This window comes from Mus caroli, chromosome 2 (assembly GCF_900094665.2).
Source record: "Mus caroli chromosome 2, CAROLI_EIJ_v1.1, whole genome shotgun sequence".
NCBI lineage: Eukaryota > Metazoa > Chordata > Mammalia > Rodentia > Muridae > Mus > Mus caroli.
Genome location: NC_034571.1, coordinates 31,590,473 through 31,616,354, shown reverse-complemented (window position 1 = coordinate 31,616,354; position 25,882 = coordinate 31,590,473). Strand labels below are relative to the sequence as shown.

At 52.4% G+C, this 25,882-nt stretch overlaps 1 protein-coding gene across 13 annotated transcripts in view; it reads right to left on the bottom strand.

The window, feature by feature from the left end:
- Dab2ip (DAB2 interacting protein) overlaps positions 1–25,882 on the bottom strand; it is a 175,484-nt gene that overhangs the window by 2,946 nt on the left and 146,656 nt on the right. For 10 of the 13 annotated variants that reach the window (XM_029484645.1, XM_029484669.1, XM_029484632.1 and 7 more), the window contains 12 exons: positions 20,040–20,193; positions 18,953–19,051; positions 17,612–18,166; positions 15,030–15,174; positions 14,790–14,934; positions 12,483–12,719; positions 10,697–10,898; positions 9,016–9,200; positions 7,166–8,054; positions 6,489–6,641; positions 4,678–4,871; positions 540–627 (listed from right to left, as the gene is read on the bottom strand). In XM_029484645.1, the coding sequence (XP_029340505.1) occupies positions 540–627; positions 4,678–4,871; positions 6,489–6,641; positions 7,166–8,054; positions 9,016–9,200; positions 10,697–10,898; positions 12,483–12,719; positions 14,790–14,934; positions 15,030–15,174; positions 17,612–18,166; positions 18,953–19,051; positions 20,040–20,193 (3,046 nt within the window). The remainder of the gene's footprint in view (positions 1–539; positions 628–4,677; positions 4,872–6,488; positions 6,642–7,165; positions 8,055–9,015; positions 9,201–10,696; positions 10,899–12,482; positions 12,720–14,789; positions 14,935–15,029; positions 15,175–17,611; positions 18,167–18,952; positions 19,052–20,039; positions 20,194–25,882) is intronic. The other 3 variants (XM_021181779.2, XM_029484660.1, XM_029484680.1) reach the window with 3 other exon arrangements.

Sequence of the window (25,882 nt, the reverse complement as noted above, 5' to 3'; positions counted from 1 at the left end):
GGGCAAAGAGGGCATTAGTGGTGCTTGAGGTGGGCTCTAGTCAGCAGTAGCCAGCAGGGAGCACCACAGTAGGCCAGAAAAGTGTGTTAGGCCCAGGCTGTGGAGTAGCTGGGCAGGTTCTGTGCTATCACAGACTGGGGCCTTATAATTTGCCTCCTACCTATACAAAGCTAAAGCGGAGCTATAGCACCTGAGCTCGAAGGCAGAGCCTTTCCTCTCATGCGTGTCATATACCCAGAGCTCCTTCCTAGGCTATGTAGCTTATACTCTAACCAAACCTGCCAATTCTTGGGGCATTCAGAGGAAGGGACACAGCCGTGAGTGAAGGGGCTTTGGGACCAGAGCCCTTCTGCCTAGCCGCCTTTCACCTTCCTAGTCCTACCTACTCCACTCCCATAAGTCCCTGGTTAGCATCCTCAGAGCCCAGAGACCTTGGTTCCTGGTCCATGGTTTACACTGAGGTGTAACCAAGGATGCCAGAGAAGCTAGTCACACTCGCACTACCCCAAACTCTGTAACACTATAGCCAGAGCCCCAACCTGGGCATCGATGATCTTCTGTTTGGAATCTACAGCTGCTTGCATCTCTGCATGATCCTTCTTCAGTTCTTCTTCCACTGACATCAACCTGTGAACAGAAACACAGAGTCAGGAGCACTAGGAGGAGGAAGTGTACTGTGGGGCCTGTGGGAAACCATCCTATCTAGAACTGTCCCCAAGCAGTGGCATGGCTGGGCTACCCTGTCTTGACCTCAACTCTCCCTCTGCAACTCTGCTCTCTGGGGCTATTTCCATTCCAGTGCACTTCTAAGACCCAAGGAATGTCATGTTATAGGATCTGTGGCAGAGGATATGGTGAAGGCTCTAGACCCACTTCTACCATGTTTCCTGAGGTGGTATGGACTTTGTGAAGGCACAAGTTTCAGAGGCTCACAACCAGGAACTTCACACTAGGTTGTAACTATAGCCTGCACAGCAGCTGTAGTAGGGTGCTGGTATCAAAGTGATGAGGGAAGTCAGGAAGGACAAGGTGGAGGACCTACAGGAGCTCCAGATAAAGGTGGACCCTACCAATTCACCCCAAGTCTCTGTAGGAATCCCAATTCTTCCAAATTCTACCTGGGAGCATCCCACAGGCTAGATGGGAGGGTTGGGGGAGGGAATGGGCCATAGGGGGCCATGAAGAATTCTGGGAAGGCAGCTGCACCGTGGAATGGCCAGATGAGACCAAGTCTGAGGCCTTCAGGTCCCACCCAAGCAAAGCTCCAACGTGCCAGGCATCCCATCAGAGCTGCCAAGGACGCAGAGATATAAAGAAATAAAATCTACAACCAGAAGACAAATCAGTGAGAACAGCTGAGACGTAGGATGGGAAGTAGGTGACGCTGTGAGGCAGCACTGAAGGGACATTCTACATGCCCAAGAGACAGTCTTAACCACGAGGAAAGTAGAAGAGGTTTAAACCACAGTGAAACTCTAGAGACCTGAAGGAGCAAGGGCTGACTGCAGGCACTGGCACCACAGAAACGTTGGTCTGCCATTTAGATCACATGTGAACCAGGCCTAGGCACAGGCCTGTAACCCTAGCTATCTGGGAAATTGATGCAGGAGGATGACAGCAAGTTCAAGACTTTTTGGGTTGTAGGCAAGTTCAGGGAGAGCTTGGGAAATTTACTAACAGACTGTCTCAAGTACAAAGGTTGGGGTGTAACAGTGACAGACAACTGTCTAGCTTGCCCAAGGCCCTGAGTTCAATCCTCACCCAGGAATATAAAAATGTATATAAAGTAAAACTCAGAGAACAATAGAAAAAGAAAACAACTGTGGGGGGTGAAGAGATAGCACTGTGGTTGTGAATACCTTTTGTTCTCACAAAGGACCTGAGTTCAGTTCCAGGCACACACATGGCAGCTCAAGCGCCTCTAACTCCAGCTCAGGAGATCCGAGACAGACCTGCACGCAGGCAAATCACCCATCCATATAAAATAAGATAAAAGGGAGAAAGAGAAGGAAGAAGAAAACAATGAAGGAACAGCGAAATGGGAGACAGTACAGAGCAGCCCACTGTACCTGAGGGCAGGTGACGGGAGCCCTAGAGGAAGAAGTAGGAAGCAGAGCCATCCACCTACAGATCTCAGTCCAGCCAACCCAAGAGAACCACAACAGGTGTGTCACAGTCAACCTGGAAAGTGAGACTGTTGACAACATTTAATGAAAGGAGCACTATGAAGAGGTGTAGAGACTCGAGCTTCATCTCCAGAACCCACGATGGAGGGAAGCCTCCTGGATGATGTCCTCTGACCTACAGCCCCACAGACACCTACATAACTATACAACCACACACACACACACACACACAAAGCTGTCCTCTGACCTACACCCCCCCAGACACCTACATAACTATACAACCACATACACACACACATGAAGCTGTCCTCTGACCTACACCCCCCACAGACACTACATAACTATACAACCATAGAATCATACACACATGCACACACACACACATACATGAAGCTGTCCTATGGCTACACTCTCCCCCACCCCTACATAACTATACAACCACACATACACACAGACAGACAGACACACACACACACACACACACACACACACACACACACACGAAGCTGTCCTATGGCCTATCTACACATGCCTACACACCTAGCCCTCCACACACATACATATATGCCCCAGTAGTAGATAACATTAAAAAAAATTTAGTGTTATGGATCCAACCAAGGGTCTGTGCCCGCCAGGAAAGCATTCCAACAATGAGCAAAGCTCTAGCCCAGGAGAAGTACCTTAAAAACAGCGAGAGAAAAAGGAGACTGTAAAACAAACAAAACAACAAAAAACAAAGACAGGGCAATGTTCTTGCCACTGCAGCCAGGGAGGGGTCACATCAAGCCACTGCCTCCTCTGTAAGCCCTGACATCACCCAGCTCTGCTGTGAGAGCAGGTGAAAAGGAGCAGCAAGATCATGTGGCCTGCACAGCCCGGCACGGTTCCCACCTGCCCGTTGAGGAAGACCCAAAGCACTGGGGCCACACAGCAAGGAAGCCAACAGAGATGCTGAGGACTAAGATACAGTCCAAGGAACGCAAGAAGAAAGAAAGAAAAAGATGCTAATGCTACATATAAACAGGAAAATAGCTATAAGATTAACAGGCTTAAAATAATCATATTAAAAGTAAATGACTTCAACGCTCCAATTAAAAGGCAGAAGTTGTTGGATAATAAACAGACCAAACAATAGGAACGTGTAAAATAAACTTTGTGCACAACGATGGCTACTACGCTCTTAAAGTTGGTGTCCACACTCAAATACATGTACACTGAAACTTAACCTCTACGGTGCTACCAGTTGTCCTCTGGGAAGTGATGGGTCACAAGATATTTCTGCCTTCAAGAGCAGGGTTAGTGCCCTTACCAAAGAAGCTGGAAGGAGCTCGCCTCTAAGGACATGGCACCAAGGTATGTCTATGAAGGAGAGCTACACTAAATCTGTTGACACCCTGATCTTAGACATGGCAACCTTCAGAACGGTGAGCAGTACATTTCTCTTGTTTATAATCACCTGGTGCTGATATTTTGTCATAGAAGTAGAAATGGACCAAACAATGGTTTAAAAGTATATAGGACAGAAAATGATACAGTGTGCTATCACCAGAGAAAGAATATCTACACTAGAAATAAGATGGAGGAAAGAGTGTAATTAAAAAGGACAGTTTGTTAATGGTATGTGATAATCCTAAAAGAACACCCATCCAGGACTAGAAGGTGTCAATGAAGCAAGACCAACAGAAATAACCCTGGAGAATCATGATCAGATAGCTCAGTAGGGCTATCTCAGAAGCCGACACAATAACACAAGCACGCAGGCAAAGGAGCAGCAAGGACGTGTTAGACCCAACTGTCCTGATGATGTCACATTCCCGGACACAGGGAAGAGGAGATGGCCAGGCACCAGGGGAGCCAAGAACAGAGAGGGGTGCCAAGCAGCTGGCAGGCGTCCAGCCACCTGGGTTCTGCTCTGCTAATCATCTGTAATGAACAGAAGCTCAGGACAGGACACAGCCACCAGGCAGGCAGAACAGGTGATCTGGGAAGGGTTTGTGCTGTGGACAAAACAGAAGGCTAAGGGGGAATTCCCTGCCTACCTCACACCTGCTCAGTCCCGGGTCTCAGCCAAGGATCAGGCTATCACTCACACTCCTTACACACTGCTGTGAGGTAGATGCTCCAGGACTGGGACACAGTGAGTGGCTTAGATACTGTACTGCCTGTGTGCAGACTCCAAGCATGCCCGCCCCATCGGGGCAGAGATAGAGGGAAGAAAGCTTGCTACTGGAACCAACTGACCTCAGAAACTCTTCAGACAAACCAGACCCTGGAAACTCAACAGACCCCACTCACCATACTGGCATAGCTACGCCCCTCTTCCCAGCCCAAACTCCTCCCTACCCACACATCCAGATGTGCTGTCCTTTTTCCTGCCCTCAATGGCTTCCTCGCTGTCTTGCTTAGCATCTCAAATCATTTTCCAATTCCCCTAGAACTTGGCAGGATGACTCAACTTCTTACAGGAGCTTCCCTTCCCCCACCGCCACTGCCGGGCACCGGCTTTCCTCTTGTCCCAGAGACCCCATGGACAAATGGGCAGCCTGCTCACCTGCTGATGATGCCTTTCATCTGGATATCCTTGTCTTCCTGCTGCCGCCGCAGCCGCTCCTCACCTTCTTCCAGCCGAGCCTGATACTCCAGCACCAGCTTCTGCGTCGTCTCCTCCTGGCACTTGAATAGGGTCTCATACTCCTCCAGCTTCTTGGTGGAGATCCGTAGCTTGTCTTGTAGCACTGCCAGATCCTGCCAGCAGGGCAACGAGCCATGGGCCAGCACCCAGGAGAGAGCATAGCCTCATCAGCCTGAGCAGAGCACAGGCTAGCTACAAGCTAACAAGGATAAGATTCAACTCTGTGGCTGCCAAAGGCCTGCCCCCTCCTCTCCCAGTCCAACCTGTGCATCAGGAGCAGGGTGAAGACTCAACCCAAGGCTCAAAGACTGAGGGTTTAACTTGAACTTGCTTTTTTTAAAATTTTAGACTTTTTTTTTTTAAATTCATGAGTGTTTTGCCTACATGTGGGTATATGCATGGCTAAGTGAAGAGGGTGTCAGATCCCCTGGAACTGGAGTTTCAGGTGGCTGTTAGCTACCGTGTGTGTGCTGGGAACTGGACCCTAGTCCTCTGCTGTAAGAGCAACACATTCTCTTAACTGCTGAGCCATCTGTAACAACATTGAACTCTTTAGAGGAAGCCCTGGATGTATGGAGAACATTGACAGTGCCCTGAGAGCTGGTGGCACTGCAGGAAGGACATGAGGCTCAGACAGGTCACATGAGAAGCAACTGCCCAATGAAATGAGCCCCCAGGCTCCCAGGCGCTACCCGAGCACAGGAGTGGGGTGTAGTGTGGGTGGCAGTGGGAGCGAGGGGGAGGGGAGGAAGCAAAACAGGTGTCTTGGGATCTCCAGATGTGACTCAGTCTCTGGGGAGAGGGGAGGAGGAAGGAGTCTGAAGGAAGCTAGGCCTCCTTGCTCTCTTCCTCATCATGGCTCTGGTGGCACCATGTTCCATGTCCCCAGGTTCCCTTCACATACTGGGGAAAGCAGGTGGATGCAGTGAACCAGGAATGGTGGCAGGTAGCAAATGCAGCATGGAGATGGGTTCCCTCCAAGTAGGGGACAGGGGACACTGCCACCCTGACCAAGGGGCTGCTCATGAGGCTGCATCAGCTGTCCTAGGATTCCAGGGTAAGGGGGAAGTGTTTTCGGTGGGCTGCTCTAACACATCCATCTGCCTGGGGTTTGGTATACAGGGAAAGGTAGGGACCACCATGGATCCAGAGCAGCTGGCATGAGTACTCAGGACTGGGGAGGGCAGCTGAAGCACACTATTGCCCCAGAAACATGGATACATGGTGAGGTGAGACTGGGAACTGCAGGAACGTCCACCCCACTGGCAATATGGCTTCAACAACTATGCTATTCCTCCTAAGCTCTAGGGAGGCCTAAACCCAGGGAGGGGCCTGGGTGGGTGGCTCGCCTATCAGTCATGGGACCTCTGCCTCTGGCTCCTTATTCCCAAGGCTCTCCAAGGGTCTCTAGTGGCCCCCTGGCATCTTGTTTCCAAGCCTCAGCTCATTAAATGTCTAGCAGCAAGGGGATCTCTTCAACCTGTGTCCCAAGGCTGCATACAAGCCCTCTCCAGGTAAGTGATGTGCAGCCTATAAGGGGAACCTTGGGTCCATGCTAAGGTCTTGCTGCTTTCCTTCCAGTCTCCACATGGGCAGGGGAGTGGCATTACAGGACAGGAAGGAGTGGTGTCGCTCCACTAAGGGCTCTGGAGAGATACCCATCACCAGCACTGGTGGAGGCAGCCCTCCCCGCCCTCCCAGCCCAGGTCCAGGTCTAGGTTCAGTTTTACCTTTTCTGCTTGGCTGAGTTCCTCCTTACTCCTTAGCCTATCCCTGTGGGGGGGATCTGGGCCCAGACCCTCGTCTTCTAACAACTGCGCGTTCATGGTCAAGAGCCAAGCGGCCGTGCGGTCCAGGGCATTGGGACTGACGGGTGAAGGGCCCTACGATGAAACACAGCTGTGAGGGGCTGTGAAGAGGCAGAGATGGTAAGGTAGGGATGGCCACTAGGGAGCCACAGGTGGGAAGGGAAGGACCTCTGCTGCCGGAGTGCCTACTCAAGGACATGAGCCTTCTAGACAGCAGCCAGAGCCAGATGAAAGCCCAGGTGGTAGCTATGTCAGGAGCAGGTTCAGCCTATGTGAGTGCTTCAGGAGTGAGGCCAGGGCAGGCCAGGTGGCCTCGGGGTTTGGGAACTTCACTAGGCCACACTAGAGATGAAAAGAAACAGTCCTTGTTGCCTGCCTGGCCTATCCCTGGGGAACTGGTAAAGGAGCCTGGCTTTGCTTGAGGCCTTAGAGGTCCTGAATTCAGAAAAAGGAGTTCATATGGTGGGCCAGTGGATGGGGGGGGGGGGGATGTAGCCCCATTCAGCATGGGATGACAGCTGGGTGCAAGTGAGGTGAAATGACCAAGGCAGAGCATGACAGACTGTGAATCCTACGAGAGCCCTGCCCATAGTGCTGACCTGCTTGTGCATGGCGCGGGGCTTCAGCTCTGGGCTGTCTCCCTTGGAGGAGGAGGACTGTTGCCGCAGCCGGGTGCCAGGGCCAGCCCAGTCCGGGGATGCTGATGCCAGGGTTCCACTTGAGGGTCGTGGGTACTGTAGGGTGCTCAGCAGGGTAGGAGGTGTCCTGCCCCGGGGGGCAGGAGGCGGCGGTGGTGGTGGTGGTGGCGGCTGGTCAATCCTCCGCTGGGGACCGGCACTATTTTGCCTCGGCACTGTGGGCTGCCCACCCTTCTCAGTCAGTGACATCTGCCTCCGTGCCAGTTCCCCAGGCCGCCTTGCCAGCTCCTCTGCAGCAGTGCTGAAACTTCCTAGTTTGGCAGCAGCTGCCAGCTCTTCACTGTTGCTGTGAGAGCTCAGGGAGCTGTGGCCTTCAGAGCCTGAGTCACCAAGGCCACGGGGTGACAGTGGCAGGCCGGCCGCCATCTGGTACACAGGATTCTGGAAGGAGAGTGGGGCCAACAACTGGGGCCGGCCTGGTGCACCCTCGGAGGTGCCTGGTGTGGTTGGTGTTGGCACTGCCCGTCGCACTGTGGCCAATCCTGCCAGGCTCACTGGGGCTGCCCGGGCTGGCCACCCAGCCAGCAGCTGAGTCGCAGGCACCTGCCCGTCAGCAGGTAGGGCGTCTGGGCCCACTGGGGAACCTGCCTCCCCATCCAGCGTGCGGGCGTCCTGGAGGTCCACCATGGACAGGCTCTTGCTGCCGTTGGCCATCTGCATGTCAGGTTCATTGGCTTCTGAGTAGCTTGAGCTGCGGGCAGGTGAAGGCTGGACCCCGGAGGACCTTGTGACAAAAAATAAGTCCTTGTTTTCGGGGGTTGGAGACGGTAACCGGGTGAAATCTATCAGACTGCAGGGAGACAAGCACACACAGGGAAAGAAGGGAAAAACCGTGAGTCCAGACCAACAGCACCACCATCTGCAGGCCTGGCAGCCTCAGGCAGGGCTGCAGACATGGCTGGGTGGCAGAGGGGCTAAGAGTCCCAGGATCACTGGTGAGGTAGCTGGTCCAACAGGACTGCTCTCTAGGGACCTGCAGAAGCATCTTGGGACAATGGCTGTCAGGGTCTAGAAGTGCCCCATGGTTAAATCTAAGCCCACCCTAAACATAGCTTGGTATCTCTCTGCTATCCCTGGGTTCTGAACTCTATCCCCATTTTCACAGTTACCGAGGCTCCCTCTGCCTCCTCTTCTGTTCCTAGCCAGCCTGGTAACTCTAGTGGGGGCCTAGTGAAACCTCCCCTCCCCTGCCCTGCCTCCTTATGCCACCCTTTTTGAGTGGCAGGCGGGGGCTGACATTCCTGGCAAAAAACAGGGTATCAGAGGAGTTGTCAAGGACACGAGACAAGCAGGCAGGTCTGAATCTGTGCTGCAGGTCATAACCTCCCTCCCTCACAGCAATCCTCTTGCCCCTGCCTCCCAAGTACTGGCATTAAAGGAATGCACCACCACGCACAGCAAGAAGGGGTATTTTTAAGAAGCACAGGTCCCGAGGAAACATCAGGGATTGGGGTCAGTAATTATCCCTAAACACAGGCTTTCTCAGCCCTCTGCTTGGGATCGACCCTGAACCCAAGAATGTCTTTCCTAGACATGCACCTTTCCCAAAAAGCAGCAGCATTCCTCATTCAAGAAGCCTGCTCTCATTTATCTCAAATGGAGCTCATCTCTTAAGCTTGCTCCACACACTCTGGGTCTCATCAGGCTTCTTGTGAGTGTTTGTATGGGCATCATTTCCTTGCTAGCACAGCTCGGCTACGCCGGGTCTGCACGCATACCCTACCCCGCCCAGCCCAGCCCGTAGCTCTTACCCAGAGAGGTCATTCTCAATCACCATCTTCTGAAGCCCAGCAGAGACGCTGCTGCTGCTGCCGCCGGAGCCTGGGGTGGAGGCCAGGTCATTGGTGCCAGGGAGCTGCCCACTGCCAGGAGTGTTCAGTGCTGTGTGGACATCCCTCAGGATACGAGGCAGAGGTCCCAGCTTCGACACAACACTCTACAAGAATGGAAACAGGCAGTTGTCACTTATGTCACAGAAACTCAGAGCCCTGACCCCCATGGGTCAGACCCAGCAAGAGAGTGCTGCAAATCTGCTTTGTCATAGCCCCCAATCTCTCAGCCTACATTTCCCTACCCAAGAGGCATCTATGGTAGCCCCTCAAATTACCTACTTCATCAAGGAGGTGGGCTAGCCCCCTCTGATGCCTGAGCCTATAGAGGCCAGATACAGAACAGATGCAAGGTGCTGGTCTAAGAAAGGACAGTGCCTAGGCCCAAGAGAGGAAGGCCTAGTGCCTTCTGAACCTCCGTGTCCCAGCACAGATGTGTAGAGGATCCAGCTGAGCTGAAGGAGCAGACACTACCATGCAGTGGAAAGCCCTGAAAGAAAGAGCTGGCAACCCCATGGCAGAGCCGTGGGGGCAACAGTTCCATCTCACATTCTTGTCACACCCTATTGCCTGTGTGACAACACTGATCATTTTCTGTACTTCCTGCCTGGTTCTGAGACCCATGGGACAGTGACCAGCATACTGGCTCAGGAACATAGGGAGGGAGGAAGTCATGAGCAAAACTGCATTCCTGCAATTTCAACAGCAAGAGTGGCAGCGAGAAGTGGGTGAGATACACAGTGTTCCCACTACAGGATACTCCACTGCACTAAAAAGCCAGAGGTAGTGGTGAGTAACGTGACATGGGAAGACACTCACAATGTGGATGAGGGGTACAACAACCATGTACAGCTAAGTTCTCACTGGAAAACAAACTGAAAAGACAGAAACCCACATGTCCTCATGCCTGAATGTGAGGATGTGTCTATAAGATGGCAAAGCTATCACCTCCAGGATGGACAAGAGGCGGGGTCCAGCCTGGGGTCAGCAATCATCACTTCTGTAAAGTGATTCCCTAGCGCCCTGGAAAGCAAGGTGAGTTAAGAAGTCGTTCCTGGCAGGACACAGTGGGCTACAGCCACTGAGATCAGCAGGGCTCCAGGCTAGGGAAGGGTTTCTTGGACCAGGTAACTGAAGCAGTGTCAGGCATGCAGGGACTAATCCTGTCCACTGACAGCTAATGGCAATTATGAAACAGTTTCTTTTCTTTCCTGAATTTAGGACCAAACTCGTGGGGCCTTGTACATGCCACTGAGCTCTAAGTCCTGCTCTACAGAGGTTCCCAAGTCTGATCTGTCACACGGAAGACCTCAGTATCCTTTCTTTCTCAGTAGCTACAAACCAAGAGCAAGGGCTCTTTCAGTAAAGCAACTCAGTCAGACCCTCTCCTCTCCCGCTTGCGTAAGGAATGAGCATCACTGTGTTCCTGGGCTATCAGAGCTGAGCACACAGGGGTAGACCTGGACCCAGTACCCAGAGCTAACGGCTATGACCAGTGCTGGGGAGTGAACATCCAGAGAGAGCCCCACTACAAGCTGATCTGTCACGCAGGTGTAGGGCCTCCAACCTAGCAGATATACCATCTAACCCAGGCAACAGGCACCTGATCAAGCTGGCTGACAGCTTCCCAGAGCAGGGAGTGCAGGCTGGAGAGCTCCCGGCCCAGGTCTATGTAGCCCTCGAAGCCTGCTGTGTTGGAAAGGGTCTCGGGGTTGGAGATCTCCAACAGGAAGCGCTGCATGTTGGTCCACTCGTGCTCCAGGAACTGGTTCATGAAGGACATGTATTCTTCCTTGCTGCCAAACCTGGAGAGAAGAGGGTGGCCAAGGTGAGGAGGCCCTTACCTGAGTCAGATCTCCTCTCCTTCCTCACCATGGCTGCTGCCAATCAAGGTTCTGAGTCACTAGGGCCTTCTTCTCAAGGCCAAGACCACTCTGCCCTCTTCAGAACTGAAGTCACTACAGTTTCCCGTGTTTCCTCTAACACTGCCCGTTATGGGCCCCTGCCTCTTCTCCTCCAGATTTGCAAGCCCAGCACACAGGTCAATTTCAGATCCACACTTGGCTCAGGTCTCTACTGAGGTTTTAGTCAACAGGGACACCCCCAAGACCAGTGCCCTCCTCCGGATTCCCCTTTCTCAGGGAAGAGACCATGATCCACTGGACAAGTCAGAGGCCTGGCAGTGCTGACAGCTCCCCTTCTTCATCTCCAAATGACAAGGCCTGCTGACTTGATCTTCTAGTCACCTACTATCTGTCCCTAGGCCACTGCCTCCCCTCTCCCATGCCTATCATTTTTAACTGAAACCTGGCTATAGCCGTCCTCAGTCTCTCTTATCAGCCATACCTTGTTCAGTGGAGATCCTTTTCAGGATCCAGAAGAGGTAAGGGCCGTGTTGTGTGGTCCATCTCTGCACCATGTGGCCTCCAGGTTCCTGTGGCCCCCATGGGTTACTTCTCATCTCTCCTAGACTCCTTTGGTACCAGGCCCTTGCCATCATGCCAGCCTCTGTTCCTTATCTGAGCTAGATGACTGGCCTTCCTGTTTTTTCTCCCCACAAGCCTTTGCTCCCCTGACACTCTGTCATTCGTTTTGGCCCCACCCTTCTCTCTACTGGACTTGCCTCCCACCTGACTCATGTCTACAGTCAGGGCCCAGCTCAGACAGACCTAGGAAAGGGCTCAATCCAACTATGAATTAATGACAAGACTACCCAACCCTGCCACTTTATCTACTCTGTCTATAATGGCAGCCAAGGGGTTCAGAGAGATGGCTCAGTGGTTGAGAGCACTTGCTGCTCTTGCAGAAGGCCCAGATTCAATTTCCAGCATCCACATGGTACTTCACAGCCATCCCTAATGTAGTTTCTGGGAGTCTGATGCCCTCTTCTGACCTCTGTGGGCACTAAGCACTCATGTGGTATACAGACAGACATGCAGGCAAAAACTCACACATAAAATGATTAAATCTTAAACAAACAAAAAAACTTCTACAAAACCACCAGAAGTGCTTTACAGGCAATCATCTTGGCAGCATTAACCCAAGTGCCCAGCTACTCAGGAAATCAGCCATTCATTGCAAAGTGGAGCTTGGTGCTAAACGACATATGAGAATCCTTATGGCATATTATGATAATATGTTAATTCAAAAAAGCAGAAGGAAAAAATATCTTCTCTTCCCACCTCTGAAACCCAAAGAAGCACACCAAACGGTACTGCACCACTGGGAGGGTGGCTGTGGGGGAGGTTTTATTCTGAGGTAAGTGGCGGTGGAGAGACTGAGGGGGACAGAAACAAAACCAAGGCCTACTGCACTAGCCCAGGCCAAGGCCACACATGCACCAAGTTTCTGTTCCTGTGTACTTCAATCCCACGGGACACAACACTCACTTGGCAAAGTTGGCCAGGTTCTGGGTGACTTTGGCGATGAGCGTGAGGGTGCGAGCCGTGCGGTCGTCAGGATACTCCTGAAGCAGGTTGAAGAGCGAGGGTGACATGATGGCAGGGCACAGGAAGCGAAGGAAGAGGGAGGCACTGATGAGCCGTTCACTGATATCTGGCCGGCCTCGGCTGCTACATTCCTGCCGCCATGAGGCAAACACCTCCTTAAGCTCCCGTGGGAAGACGCTGCATAGGAACAAAGATGGGCCTGGGGGTCAGATCTGTTTGAGTCACATGGAACCCCGAGTTCCAACCACAGCTCCATGTTGATGGTGGAATGAGCTCAGGGCTCTGCAGCCACGAAATCTCAGACACTTAAGGAAATAGCCAGCCAGGGTGGGCAGAGAGGCTGCTCAACAGACAGGGTAGACTCTCAGTGAAGGGTCCAAGTGTGCTGAGCATGGAGGTGGGTGGAACTGGCTCCATGCCAATATAAGTAGCAAGAATGCCACTGCAATAGCGCTCATCCTCCCAAGGGGAACACATCTTTCTGCTCCAGCAATAGGCTTCTGGGTCTAGAGGCATGAAGAAAGCCACAGGGCAGACAGATTGCTGTTCCTTGGGCTCCTATTTCTGGCTATCAAGACTCATCCCTCTGCCTGAATGACGTCATAGGAATCTGAGTTTTCCACAGAGGTCATAATGACTGAACGGGGAGTATCCCCAGCTAGTGAGAACACAGTCTGTCATGAACTAGCTGGGGAGAAAAACAGAAACTTTCCTGGGGTGACAGTTAAGAAGGCATTAGCACAGAGTTCTTGGCTCCACTGAATACCCACTTTAGGTGAGTTTCCTACCTTTTCACCCCAAGGCATACCAGACCCCAGTGCTCCTTGGACCTAGTCTACTACTGACTCTGTCCTGAGGCCAGCAGGCAGGGCATGGGGCAATAAATGAGGTAGAGTCAGCAAGGCTGCCTAGTGAAATGGGGGTAGGCAGTCCTCAGGCCTGGCGCTGGCCAGGTGATGTCTACTGATGGTCTTGTCCAGGAGAGAAGTCTCTTCTAGATGACAGAAGGAAGAGAGAGAGAGACTCCTATCACAGAAGGCCTTCCAATGGAATGGAGAGCAAAGGTTGAGAATACAGCTTAGTGGGGAGATGACAGTGTGTTCCAAGGGTGCTCAAGGCTCTACAATTGTCCCCTTACCCCAGAGAAGCATCCCATACAAAACAAGCTGAGGGAGCAGGACAAGTGAGCACTACCACAAGCACTGGCCACTGACCCCTTCCTAAGGTCACTGTTTACCCAGGAGGCCTGCCTTTGCCTATCTACTGGGAAAGGCAAGCACTTCCTGTGGCACCTCTGAGCTAATGCTCCTGGCTGCAAGGGTATGGACGATTAGGTGACATGTAGGGCCAGACTATGTAAGACCAAAGGAGACGGCATGGGAGAAAGAACCAGACAAATGTGGAGATATGGCTTTGGAGTGGCTTGGGCAGGATGAGCATAGCTCTGAGCTGAGATGATGGTACTGGCACCTAAGTAGCTTCTCTCATGTGGACACAAACCCAGCACTGTGGCTGGCAGCACAGCCTACAGGGACAGTCCCGTGTATGCTAAGCACCAGGCCAGCAAGGTGTCACAAATGCAGCAGGTGCCTAGGAAACTGGCCTTAAGAGAAGCTTCCCAGGAACGAATTCCAGCCCCATCTGTGGCCCCAAACAAGTAGCTCATTTCTACTGTAATACCACCCCTTTCTTCTCTGTTCCGTTTCAGTCAGAGGAGTAGCTAGTGCTCGCTCAGTTGATACAAGTGTGATAATCTTCAGGGACAGACAGATGAGGAGCCACTGGAGCAGGTGCCAGGACACCAGGGCTCTAGCTCCATGTTGCACTGGTGCACTGACATTGGCCTCTGCATGTGCAGGGTGCTCACCAGTTGTAGGTACAGAGAAACTGCCATTTCCAGGTTTTACACACACACACACACACACACACACACACACACTCTCTCTCTCTCTCTCTCTCTCTCNACACACACACACACACTCTCTCTCTCTCTCTCTCTCTCTCTCACACACACACACACACACACACACACACATCTTACAGGTATTCTTGAGTGCTTTCCTATATTTAAGAACTCAAAAAGGGGCGTGACAGGAACCTGGCCGTCCAACAACTCAGTGGAGTCAGATGCTAGCACCCAGGGCAGGGGTGGGGGCATTCAGACAAAAAAAAAAGATAGTCAAGATGAATGGAAGGGAGGGCTTAGGCCAAAAAAGGAGCACACAGCTCCTAACAGGTGGCACTAACCAGTAGGAGTTGATGATCTTGCAGAAGGCCAGCTCGCAGCACATCTTGAGGTTGCCCTGGTGCTCAGGGAGGTCAGCGGATGAGCACTTGCTTGGGTCCACTTCACAATTTTCATCTGACTCATACAGAGCTTTGATGAACTCACCTGTGGGCGGGTGGATGAGCATGGAGAAGGCAGTGAGGGTCTGATGAGCACTGCCCAGCCCTTGCCACCTGCTGGCCCTGTAATGTCCCCACTACCTAGTGCGTCCTGCAGGTACTTCTGGCCCACAAGTTTGAGGTATTCCTCGATGGCCTTGGTGGCCAGTGTGTTCTCCCGGAAGATGAGGTGCTCATTGTCCCCACAGCGGTCCACCTCTGACATCATCAGGTCTGTTAGAAAGTCCTAGGGAGGCAGAAAGGGAGCAGAGTGGAACTGAACTGAGCTGAGCTGGCAGAACCATCACTGTCCTTGGCTGCTGGACAGCCCAGACTGACCACGGGAAAACACTGGCAGAGGAGCTCGGCCGCACCTTCCCTCTGGCTGTGGTACCTGACAGGATGGGAGCTCCCTTCCTCTCACGCCCAGCAGTCTAGCATGGGCAGGGTTTCTGGAGTTCTCAAAACTCATTTCAATGTGCCCAACTTTTGAAGATCCTTTGAAATACAGAATTAAGACCTTAATCCAGGAGGCCAGATGACCAACAAAAGGAAGGGCTGAGAGATAGGTGGGTCCAAGAGGAAGCTATGGTTGACCCCCCTGGTGCACATCTTGGAAATACAATCAGAGGTAAGGACCCATCCCTGCTGAAGCAGCACCATGGCTTCTATTCAAAGCCATCATCTTCCTGAAGTTCTGTGATAGCTCTGGACCTCAGCACTGGGGTAAGACATGAATCCTAAGAGGTGGGCAGCAGAAGAGAGAAAGCAAGGCACAGAGCAGATAGACAACCTGCCCAAGGCCCCACAACGATCTGGGGTCACATTCTGCGTCCAAGATCACAGAAAGTTCACTGAGAGGGGAGTCCTAGGATGGGAACTGGAAGAGCACCCAGCTTAGACCAACAGGACCTGAGGAGTGGGCAGGAGGTGCCAGGACTCAGGTCTGGGGCCCTCAGGGTGCAGCTACATTGGGAGGGCAGAGTCTTCAGCATGAGTTCTATCTGGTTCAAGAATGCCCTGCTAGTTCTAGATTGTTCCTGAGGCAATAACCCAGAGATATCAGTTACTTCCTAGCCCTTCATTCTCTGTGTGCCTCTTGGCTACTTCATATATCAGCTTCCCAAGCCACAGCAGCCCTTGGGACTAGGAGCTAAAAAGACTCAGCAGCAGGGAAGGTTAAACCTTCCAGCTTACTCTCTCCAAACTCCCCAGAATCTCTAGCCCACCACCACCAGCAAAGCCGAGCCCGGCTGTATGGGCTGGAGAGCTGGGTCAGCAAATCAGAGCACTGGCAGCTCTTCAGAGGCAGCTTTGATTCCCAGCACCCACACGGTGGCTCACAATCGCCTGTAACTCTACTCCCTCTTCTGACCTCTGTGGGAAGCAGGCATGTATGTGGTACACAGACATACATGAAGGCAAAGCAAAGCACCTGTACATATAGAATTTAAAAAATGTAAAAACCAGACTATAACAACAAAAACCATGCAGTATTTCAAGAGTTGGCCTAGCTGGCAACCTACCCAGCCAGCCTGAAGGCAGGCATATGGGGAAGAGGGTCCTGAAGACATGGAAGAAGGCAGCACTCTCCCTAAGGAAGTCCTTTTCCCTCCCTGTCCTTCTGCAGGGCCAGTCAGTCCAGCAGCCAATGGAGGATGCAGAGGACAAGGGGCTTCCAACCATGGCCTCCCCCTGCCAGGGCCTCTAGGAAGAGGTTAAGAGTTGATCAACAGTTCATGGAGTCTTAGACCACTGAGCTCTGCCCACTGAGCATCCAAACCCAGTTCCCCTCTTGGGCCTCCCTGACTACACAGGCTGAGGGCTTAGGACATTACCTCAGGGTGACCCTCCACTCCCGTTCTCATACAAGCCTTCGTTCTCAAAACTCTATCATTCCCTGGCCCGTTACCTCAAGTCTCCCACAGTGTGGGGGCTAGTAGAGCTCAAGTCCTTTCCTCTGACTCTTTGTGGACAGCAATCCCCAAGGGACAATGAGTGGTGACTGGAAAGCATCTCACCACACTAGCAAAGCCCGTTAGAACCATGCACTACTGAAATGGTGAGCCTCCTGGAGATATTCCGTTCTCTAGACCAGTTAGGTGGAGCCAAGCTGTGTCCTTTCTGGACCATGATCAAGAGTGGCAGGCACTGAAAGGTGGTAGCAGTAGCTGGGTACCTCTGGCTCTGAAGCAGAGCCCGACTGCACAGCTTTCTAATCCCTATTTCTACAGTCACCAGGACCATGTCTGGCCGTGCATACTTTGGAAGTGTGCATACTCGTGTACCTGTATGTAAAGTTCCATGTGAAGGCGTGGGTTGAGACCAGGGCTCTGAAGGTAGCTCATCTGTTGGGAATAGCTGCCAACCGGTATCTCACTGGTATGTGGGTTTGGGCTTACATGCTGGAAGAGTCCAGGTACACACCAGCATAAGCACAGCAGGGGAGCCCACTCAGCACTAACTAGTTCTGGTCTATTCCCCGTGCAAAGTGCCTTCAGGGCTCGGCACTGCTACTGGTAGAGTACAAAGTTGCCCCAACTCATGGCACAAGGCTCAATTTTAGGGAGCCCATGTGGCTGAAATGGATGTACCCAAGTCCTCTGAAATGAAGCAGATCATAACAACCCAGATCCATCAAGAGTGGACAGCCCGGTCTTCCTGCAGCAGAGTGCCACACTCACCTTCACTTTGCCTGTGCTCTGCAGGATGTGCACCAGAGCCGACGCCATCTCCTCCTTGGTCTTGGCACTGAGGATGGGCTCCAGGGCTGCACACAGCCCCAAGTAGTGGTTAGTGATGTGCTCAGCAAACTCCTTGTACATCTCCATAGGCAAGATGGTGACGGTCTGGTAGCGTGCTTTGATTCGGATCATGGGCCCAGGGCCTTTGCCACCCTTGGGATTGGGTGTCACCACTGGGTACCACTTCTCCACAAACTGCCGCCCAGCCACAGAGGCGGCAGGCAGGCTCACCAGGCCCAGGTAGCTGTTGCGTTCCTTTTTCTTCTTCTTGTCAGTCTCCCGATACAGGTGGACAGTGACTGTGCGTAGAGGCGGCAGGTTATGGAACTCAAAGTGCTCTCCCCAGAAGACATTGTCCGTCTTGAGCTTGCTTGTGGTACGGGCATATAGTACATCGTCCAGGCACAGTTCACACAGATACTTCTTCTTGGCCGGCAGATCCTTGGCCTCAATCACCCACAGCTTCAGGATATGCTCCACACGCCGGCTGTTGTCCTGCATAAGAGGGGTCTGGAGTGGTCAGCTGCGGCTGTTACCTATCTACCTGGCCAGCCCAGAGCCTAGGATTCCTCCAAATTCCAGGAGGAACTGAGTGGTGAGATGTATGTGGCTTCAACTCGTCCTGCTTCCTGATCACTAGCTGGCTCACCAATGTAAGCCCCCCTGGGCCCAGGCTTGCTCTCCCAGAAAGCAGTACTAAAGTAGCCCTGCCTCCGGGTGAGACAGGGGAAGGAAGCCAGCACAGTGCTTCCCCCTTACAGGTGGTGGCACCAGTTCCTCAGCCTCCTGGTCTACAAAGCAACTTTAGAGATGACTGCTGCTGAGACCTCTTCTTTAGTGATGTCATGGTAACCAGGACTTAACTTAGACCCACAGTCATCTGGGAAGGTAAGACACAGGAGCCCTAACAGCCTGGATTGCAGTCAGGGCTCCAAGCAGATGGAAAAGTCCAGGGACAGTAGAATGTAAGAGGACACAAGGGGCACCATGTGAAGAAGGGTGTGAATGTTGGAGCTAGAACAGAAATACTGTGGTTGGCTAGGAGGAAGTGGTTCTGAGGACCCCACTTCTAAAGGGAAACCCAGCTGTCAGAAGTACCTAACAGCTGTCATAGCTCAGCAACTCCAATTGGTCCCGGGCCCACTTGCCCCTGCCCCTACTCAGGAGTCACACCTGTTCCCTCGAGTTGCCCCTGCCCCTACTCAGGAGTCACACCTGTTCCCTAGAGTCTGGGTTTGGCCTCCTCTTTCATGCCCCACAGGAGCAGGTACAGGTCTATACCTTGTTGGGGTGCACTGCTCGCCTCAGGTTCTCCATCCACTTGTCTCGTTCAGCGGCTGACCGGCAGGAAAAACACTTGCTTCCTGATGATGTTGTCACCTGTCAAACAAGATGGTGTTAGAGGGGAAGGGACCACAAGGCTGGACAGCTACAGAAAGCACGAGGCCACCATGACTGCATAGCAGCCTAGCAGCCACAGGAAGAGGCAAGGAGGAGCTGCCAGAAACCCCATGAACCACAGGTGGCACACTGGACCCCACTGTGTCCCAGCAGGTCAGCAGTGGGAAAGTAGCGAGGCTTCTGCTATGGGCTTTGGGGATGCTTCCTCACCCCTGGCCTCCCTCTCCTAAGAGAGGCAGAATGGTGTGCCTGTTAAGAGTCAGAGTGCACACATACCCAAGCACAGTCTCCCTAAGGCAGACCATAGGTTCCAGAAGATAAGCAAGGGTCAGATTTATCCTAAACAGACCCCTCCTGGGGTTTCCTTTGCTTACCAACAATGACAACAACATCATAAAAAGCAAACAAGTGCTAATCTAGAGAAAAGAGAGCTGACCTTCACCCTCCACTGCTGGTGTGAATCCTCTTCACTTCCCAGCTGCAACCCCAATGTTTTCCTGGTGTGAGGAATTCGGCCAGAATTGCCTTCACTGACCAGGCTACTCCCAGCAAAATGCAGGTTCCACTGGAGAAAGCAGACCCACATCTAGGCACTAGTAGGTGTGATCATTCTGTAGCAGCCTTTGCTGAGACGAGAGTAGACCCCAACCCTCTCAGGCTGTCCCAGATATGGACACTTGAATCCAGAGCCAGTGTGACACGGCCTGAGTCTTAACCCAGAAGGATAAAGGGTCATAGAATATGGTAGATGCCAAATTAGACCCCACTGGGTTGTCATTACTGGCTCATTCCTCTACCAGAAGGTTCCCCCAAAGTATAATTATTGGGGGTGAGGACAGTATATAACTTGGAGCAAATTGTAGACTGTTTCCAAAAGCTTGTACCCTGCCAGAGTCATAGAGCTCTCCAGGAGTCTGCGGAGCAGGCCTGGCCGATCTGAGTAGGGAGAGCTGTGGTAGACACCCACCTCGAAGCAGTAGTCCTGACCCAGGATGCTGCTGTGCACAGGCTTGATAATCACCTCCTCCTCCATGCTGAGGTCCAGGGCCTCCACTGCGCTGCTGGGGCTGAGCAGGGACTCGTGTGACCGAGACTCCTTCAGCCTTGGCATCAGATGGGACCTGAGGAGGTGGTTAGCAGGGATATCACACAGGGCCTGAGAATACCTGCATCAAACAGGTGTCCATCTATCCCTTTGTCTTGCCTTTGCCTCCAGTGCTCCCAGAAAAACCCTTCCTCCCAACCCCCACATGCAGTCTTGCAACAGACAAGTCCAGAGGAATGTGACAGCTCCTTTACCCTCCACATTGCAGTCTGAGTAAGGCACTCCTTTGTCAGAGAGAAGCTGTTGAGGAGTCTGTGTCTACTTGGGTTAGGGGCAGGATCTGGCCAGGCGCTAAAGTGGCCCCACAAACCTGCAGGAAAGAGCTGTGACCTTGTAGTCTTCTGGGGCCTTTCCTACTACTCTGCCCTCTGTCCAGGCCTTTGTCACTGCCAGCAAAGCCCTTTCTCATACACTGCCCCATCCTGCCAGCCCCACAATAGGCAGGGGTTCTCCCATAGCCTCTGGATAGCAGGGGCCTCAGTGTTCTATACAGCACCAGAAACACTGACTCTAGGTTAGGGTCTATATACCACCTAGTAACAGGTAAAGACAGGCTCAGACTGGCTCTTGCTAGGCTTGGCCCTGGAAACGCTGTACATCTCTTATGCAGCCCCAAGTAAGCCATCTCCACTTCCCCAGACCCTTGCATGAAGAGCCATCCAGGCAACCCCAGGAGACCCACTCAACCTTTCCACAGAGACTCTCCAACCAGTAAAAAGGTAGCTTCCTGGGGGCTCTGAAGAGATGGGCAGACCCAGAAGGGAGCTGAGGCAGGTTAAAGTTGGCCAAAAGTACACTTCATGTTCCTTCAGTACTCCCCCTGGGGGGAGAGGGGTGACCTGGCCAGGCCCACTGGCTGCACAGCAGTAAGTGTGCCTGGATCAGCCTGCCATGCCCTTTCGCCCAGGACCAGAGGGTGCCAGGCTCCTGCAGTCCACCAGCATGTTCCTGAGAAGGCAACTGGGGCTCGGAAGAGAAATGGACATTTGTTTCTGTCCTGGACCTAACAGGTCCATCTTGTCATCCTCTCCTGGGATGCCCCATATTACAAAGGTGAACCATGATCTACCTGCCCTGCCATGCAACTCTCGTGGCTTAGATGGGCTTTTCTAAACCTGAATCCTGGCTCCAACCCCTCACTCCAGCACTGACCACTGCTGTGAGCAGCCAACCTCAGAAACCCTGTAACTCCTAACTCAAGGGAGGATACCTCCTGTCTCAGATGCTGGGGAAGTCAGTTGGCCTAAGAAAGAGCCAAGACCCAGCACCCCTTTGGTCTGATAGCCAGGTTGTAAAGCAGCAAGGTGAAGTCAGGGTGCTTTCTAACCCAGCTGGGAGCCAGATATGATGAGGAGGAGTCTGGTCAAGAAAAGGGAAGAGCTGGAGAGCTGGGATCACCCTCTGGTGCTGGAGACAGGAGTGTAAGGCATGCTTCACCACCCTATGCCTGCTCAAATGAACCCAGAGCCAGAGGAGCCCAACAGGCCAGACTCTAAACAACCAGGGCTAGACTCAGTGGTTGTAAAACCTTTACTCCCCTCTCTCTTTTGTTCCCTGTGCTGGGCCGATTCCTGGGGAAACAGAGCTGAAGGGAAGCTCAGGGCCCTTAAGGCTTCTAAACTAGTCCAGCCCAACTGGCTATACCTGAGCAGTCCTGGCTTGCCTATCTCCCCAAAGGGAAGCCCGGAGCAGAGGTTACATCTCCAAGGCCTCCCTGGCCACCTGCTCCTGTGTAGCAGGGCCCTGGTTGGTGCTCGCAAGACTCAAATGACCATAAATCTGTACTTCCTTTCCTCTGAGCTTGGCGTCAGTCTGCCACCCTCTGCCCTCCAGGTTTCTGACACATACTGATCTCAGGTCTTACTCCACACAGGCCTAGAAAAAGCTGGGTGCTGCAACCAACGAGGGTATGGCTGCAGGGACAATTGGTAAAATGAATAGACATTTAGTAAGAGAAATGCTCATTCAATCATGTCCTAGATCTAGCAGGACCATCTCATGGATTCAGAGCAACCTCTCCAGGAAGCCAGCCCTGCCCTATGTCTGCAGCACCTCTGGGCGCTTGTCACATCAGTCCAAGCCAAGTCTATTATCCTACCATGCCTTCCACTACACACAGAGTTGGGCCAATTCTCTCTCGCATCCAGCCTCTGACATGCCAGGCTGATCAAGAAGTTGATCTGAGTCAGGGAGGAAATTCGCATCCCCAAATTACCCTGGCTCTAAGGGGTTAGTGAGTAGTCACAGCGTCCCCATTGGAATGCTCAGGTGAAAGGTGTGCTTAAATATGCCCCACTAGCCCAGGCTGGACACCTAGCTGGGTCACCTCACATACCCCTACCAAGAGCTTCAGCTACCCACCTACTTCCCAGAAGGAGAAGGTGGGCTCAGGAAGCTGTTTGATCTGTCAGAGGCTTCCCACAGGAAGACCTGCTCACTCCGGTTCTCAGGGCCTCTGCCACTCCCCACTCCTGGCTGACCAAGCTGGGTGAAGCCAGAAAGCTGCCAGTGGCATGGCCGTCTAGCTCAGGCTCGTGGTGACTTGCTTCCCTGACCTCTGTATAGTTGATGGGGATCCGAGCCTTAGTCCTGGCAAAGTGACTCTAGGGGAGGCAAAATGACTCCAAGTGGGACATTGACCTGGGGATCAACTCCAGCCTCCAACTGGGCCTGCACCTGAGGACCAACTCCACAGTCCAGGTCTGAACATTTCAAAACAACAGGAATACTGTGTGTGGTGGTTTGAATATGCTTGGCTCACAGGAGTGGTACTGTTAGGAGGTGTGGCCTTGCTGGATTAGGAGGTGTGGCCTTGGTGGAAGAAGTGTGTCACTGTGAGGGTAGGTTTTGAAATCCTCCTCTTAGCTGCCTGAAGAACTCAGTCTTCTCCCGTTTGCCTTCAAAACAAGATGTAGATCTTCTCAGCTCCTCCAGCACCATGCCTGCCCAGATGCTGCCATGTTTTCCCCTCCCATGGTGACAACAGACTGAACCTCTGAGCCTGTAAGCCAGCCCCAATTAAATGTCCTTTATAAGAGTTGCCATGGTCATGGTGTCTCTTCACAGCAATAGAAACCCTAAGACACTGTGCAACTACACTGTATTAAAAAAAACTTAGGTGTCTATAACAGGCCAAGGTCTCAATCCATATGCCTACCTTCACAAGAGAAGAGCCAGCACCCTAGGAAAAGCCTTAACCCTGGGCTACCAGCCACATTACATACATCACCTCAGAGTCTTCAAAAGCCCAAGGGACAATGCTGACCTCAGCCTACAAAGAAACAGAGGCCAAGATTCCCACCCTTGTAATGTTCTCTTGTCCATTTCCTTATCTGAGAAAGGAGGGACTCTTGTCCCAAGAAGAAAACAACAGGACTGGGCACACAATGAAGAACAAGATGGGGACTCACTTCCTAGGTCTTTGAGTTGTGATGGAGGTTAAGAGGTGTCTCCCTAAAAACCACAAGCTTCCATTCCAGCCCTGGTCCCACACTCTGGGCTGCTGGCTAGCATCCCTCTGCCTGTCCCGCCTGTACAGGCCCACTGCTCACTGGCCTGCCTCACCCCAGGGACTCCTGCCATATGTCCTCAGCAGGCTTCCAATGCCTGACTATTCTGCCTTGGTTCAACCAAGTTCAACATCCAGCTTCAAGCCCTTTCTTCCATCAAGTGTTTCCCAGATCCCCTGAGTGAGCAGGGACATCTGCCAGGCCATGTTGGGAAATTTATCACGTTGTAGTTCCTTTGCCAGGTAGGGGACTTCCTGTGGGTAGGCTGTGTTTGTCTTATCTTAGCCCTAGTGTTCAATGCCTCAGAGTTCTTGGGCCAAAGTCCCCAAGACCCCAGCAGCCAAGTTCAGCCATATCTGATGTAGGTCAGATCAGCTAAGAGAAGAACAGACCTCCTCAGTTCAGATGCTGTTGAAGGGGCCATTCACTAGGAGAGGTGTTAAATATGATTCAAAAGTGGGTGAGCAAGATACTCTTTGCCTGTTCAAGGCTAATTCCTAAATTTTCCCTGAAGCCCCCCATCTGAATACGCTTTATCAAAGAGAAGACCCTATGGGGCTCACTGAATCTTCTGTGGCATTATTTTGGTCCATCCACCTGGTCCTTTTGAGACCTTTTCAAACTTGGCAAGTTTTGTAGCCCCACAGTAGCTCTAGGAACAGAGCCTAGTCAATGTACATTCCATGAAATAGAGTCACACACTTCCTGGGAAGCAGATCTTCAGTCGCTCATGGGCCAGCCGGACCACATAAGATCTACACTGAACTTTGCTGCTAAGCAGGTCTGACCAGGGCCTACAGCCTTCAGGGAAGAAGAAGGGAGTGACTCAACAGCCATCCCCACCTGGAACAGTCTACTGAATTTGCTCTTCTACCTAATATGGCTCAGTCCATTTCCTCCTCTCTCCCCTCACAGCCCCTGTGCTAATCAAGCCCCATAGGTCCCAAGCTAATAGCCGGCACACATCAAAAATCACTTTGGCAAATGAACAAGACATCTGCTACCACTCTTCCTTCACTTCTAACAAAATCCTATCATTTCACGCCCAGCCCATGTTGTCTCTAATCTCTCTAGGCAAGCAGCCCACATCCACGTTGCCTGTGGCCTATCCACGGCACAATGCCTGCCTGTCTCCCTCTAATTCTCACCATGGCCTTGTCACCCTATACAAGAGAAATAACTTGCCTAACTTCTTGTGGGAGATCCTACTATAGCTCAGAGGAGCCCAAGGCTGACTCTGTTAGTATATGCGACGGCCCCAGCCTGGCCTTTCACTCACTCCACAGAAGCCATTGGGCACTAGGGAGGGCAAAGGCCAGAGGTGGGGCTCAATACTATTTGTGAGCCACTCATTCCACAGTCCAGGAAACGTAGGCACAGGCAAGGGGGAGCTGCTGTTGGAGGCAGAACCAGCCCCAACAGCAGCTTATTGTAAGGTCCAGAAGCAGGAACAAGGGGGCATTGTCTGGCTCCTGGGGCACAGTCTTATCCGATAGCCTGCACGCCAGCCCACAAGCTGTTTTTCAACTCTGATCTTTTTCTCTTAAAAGGTTAAAAACACAGAAGTTTCCCATTATTTCAATGAAGGAGGGGGTCCCAAAAATGAAAAACGAAACTTTTAATAATTGAGAAGGTCACTTGACCAGGAGTAGGCTCATTGGCTATGGGGTGGGTGGGTTTACAGTAAGACTGTTGAGTAAAGAGGGGGGCTCAAGGTCACCTCCAAACCTAAAAGGGACAGAGAAAGCAGTTGTGTGTGGTGTGGCCCAGGGCATAACTGGGATGGAGAGAAGCCAGCTCAGTGCAGGCAGGCTGTCTGCAAATGGGGTAGTGAGAGGTCAGGAGCGGGCCAGGAGACCCTTTAAGACATTGACAGGGACGGGAGAGATGCGTCAGAGGTGAAGATCATTGGCTGCAATTCCAGAGGACCTGGGCTCAATTCCCAGCACTCACATGGCAGGCAGCTCACAATCATCTGTCACTTCAGTTTCAGGAAATGCAGTGCCCTCTTCTGACCCCTGCTGGCACCAGACACACATGTGGCGTCCACTTATGCATGCACATGAAATACTCACATGGCGGAGCAGCACCTGCATTAGCGGGTAACTGGGCAGACAGGCAGGAAGTGAGCCTGGGGGCAAACATGCCTACGTGAAGGAACACTACTGGATGCCAGCGGGCAGCACAGCTGGGCTT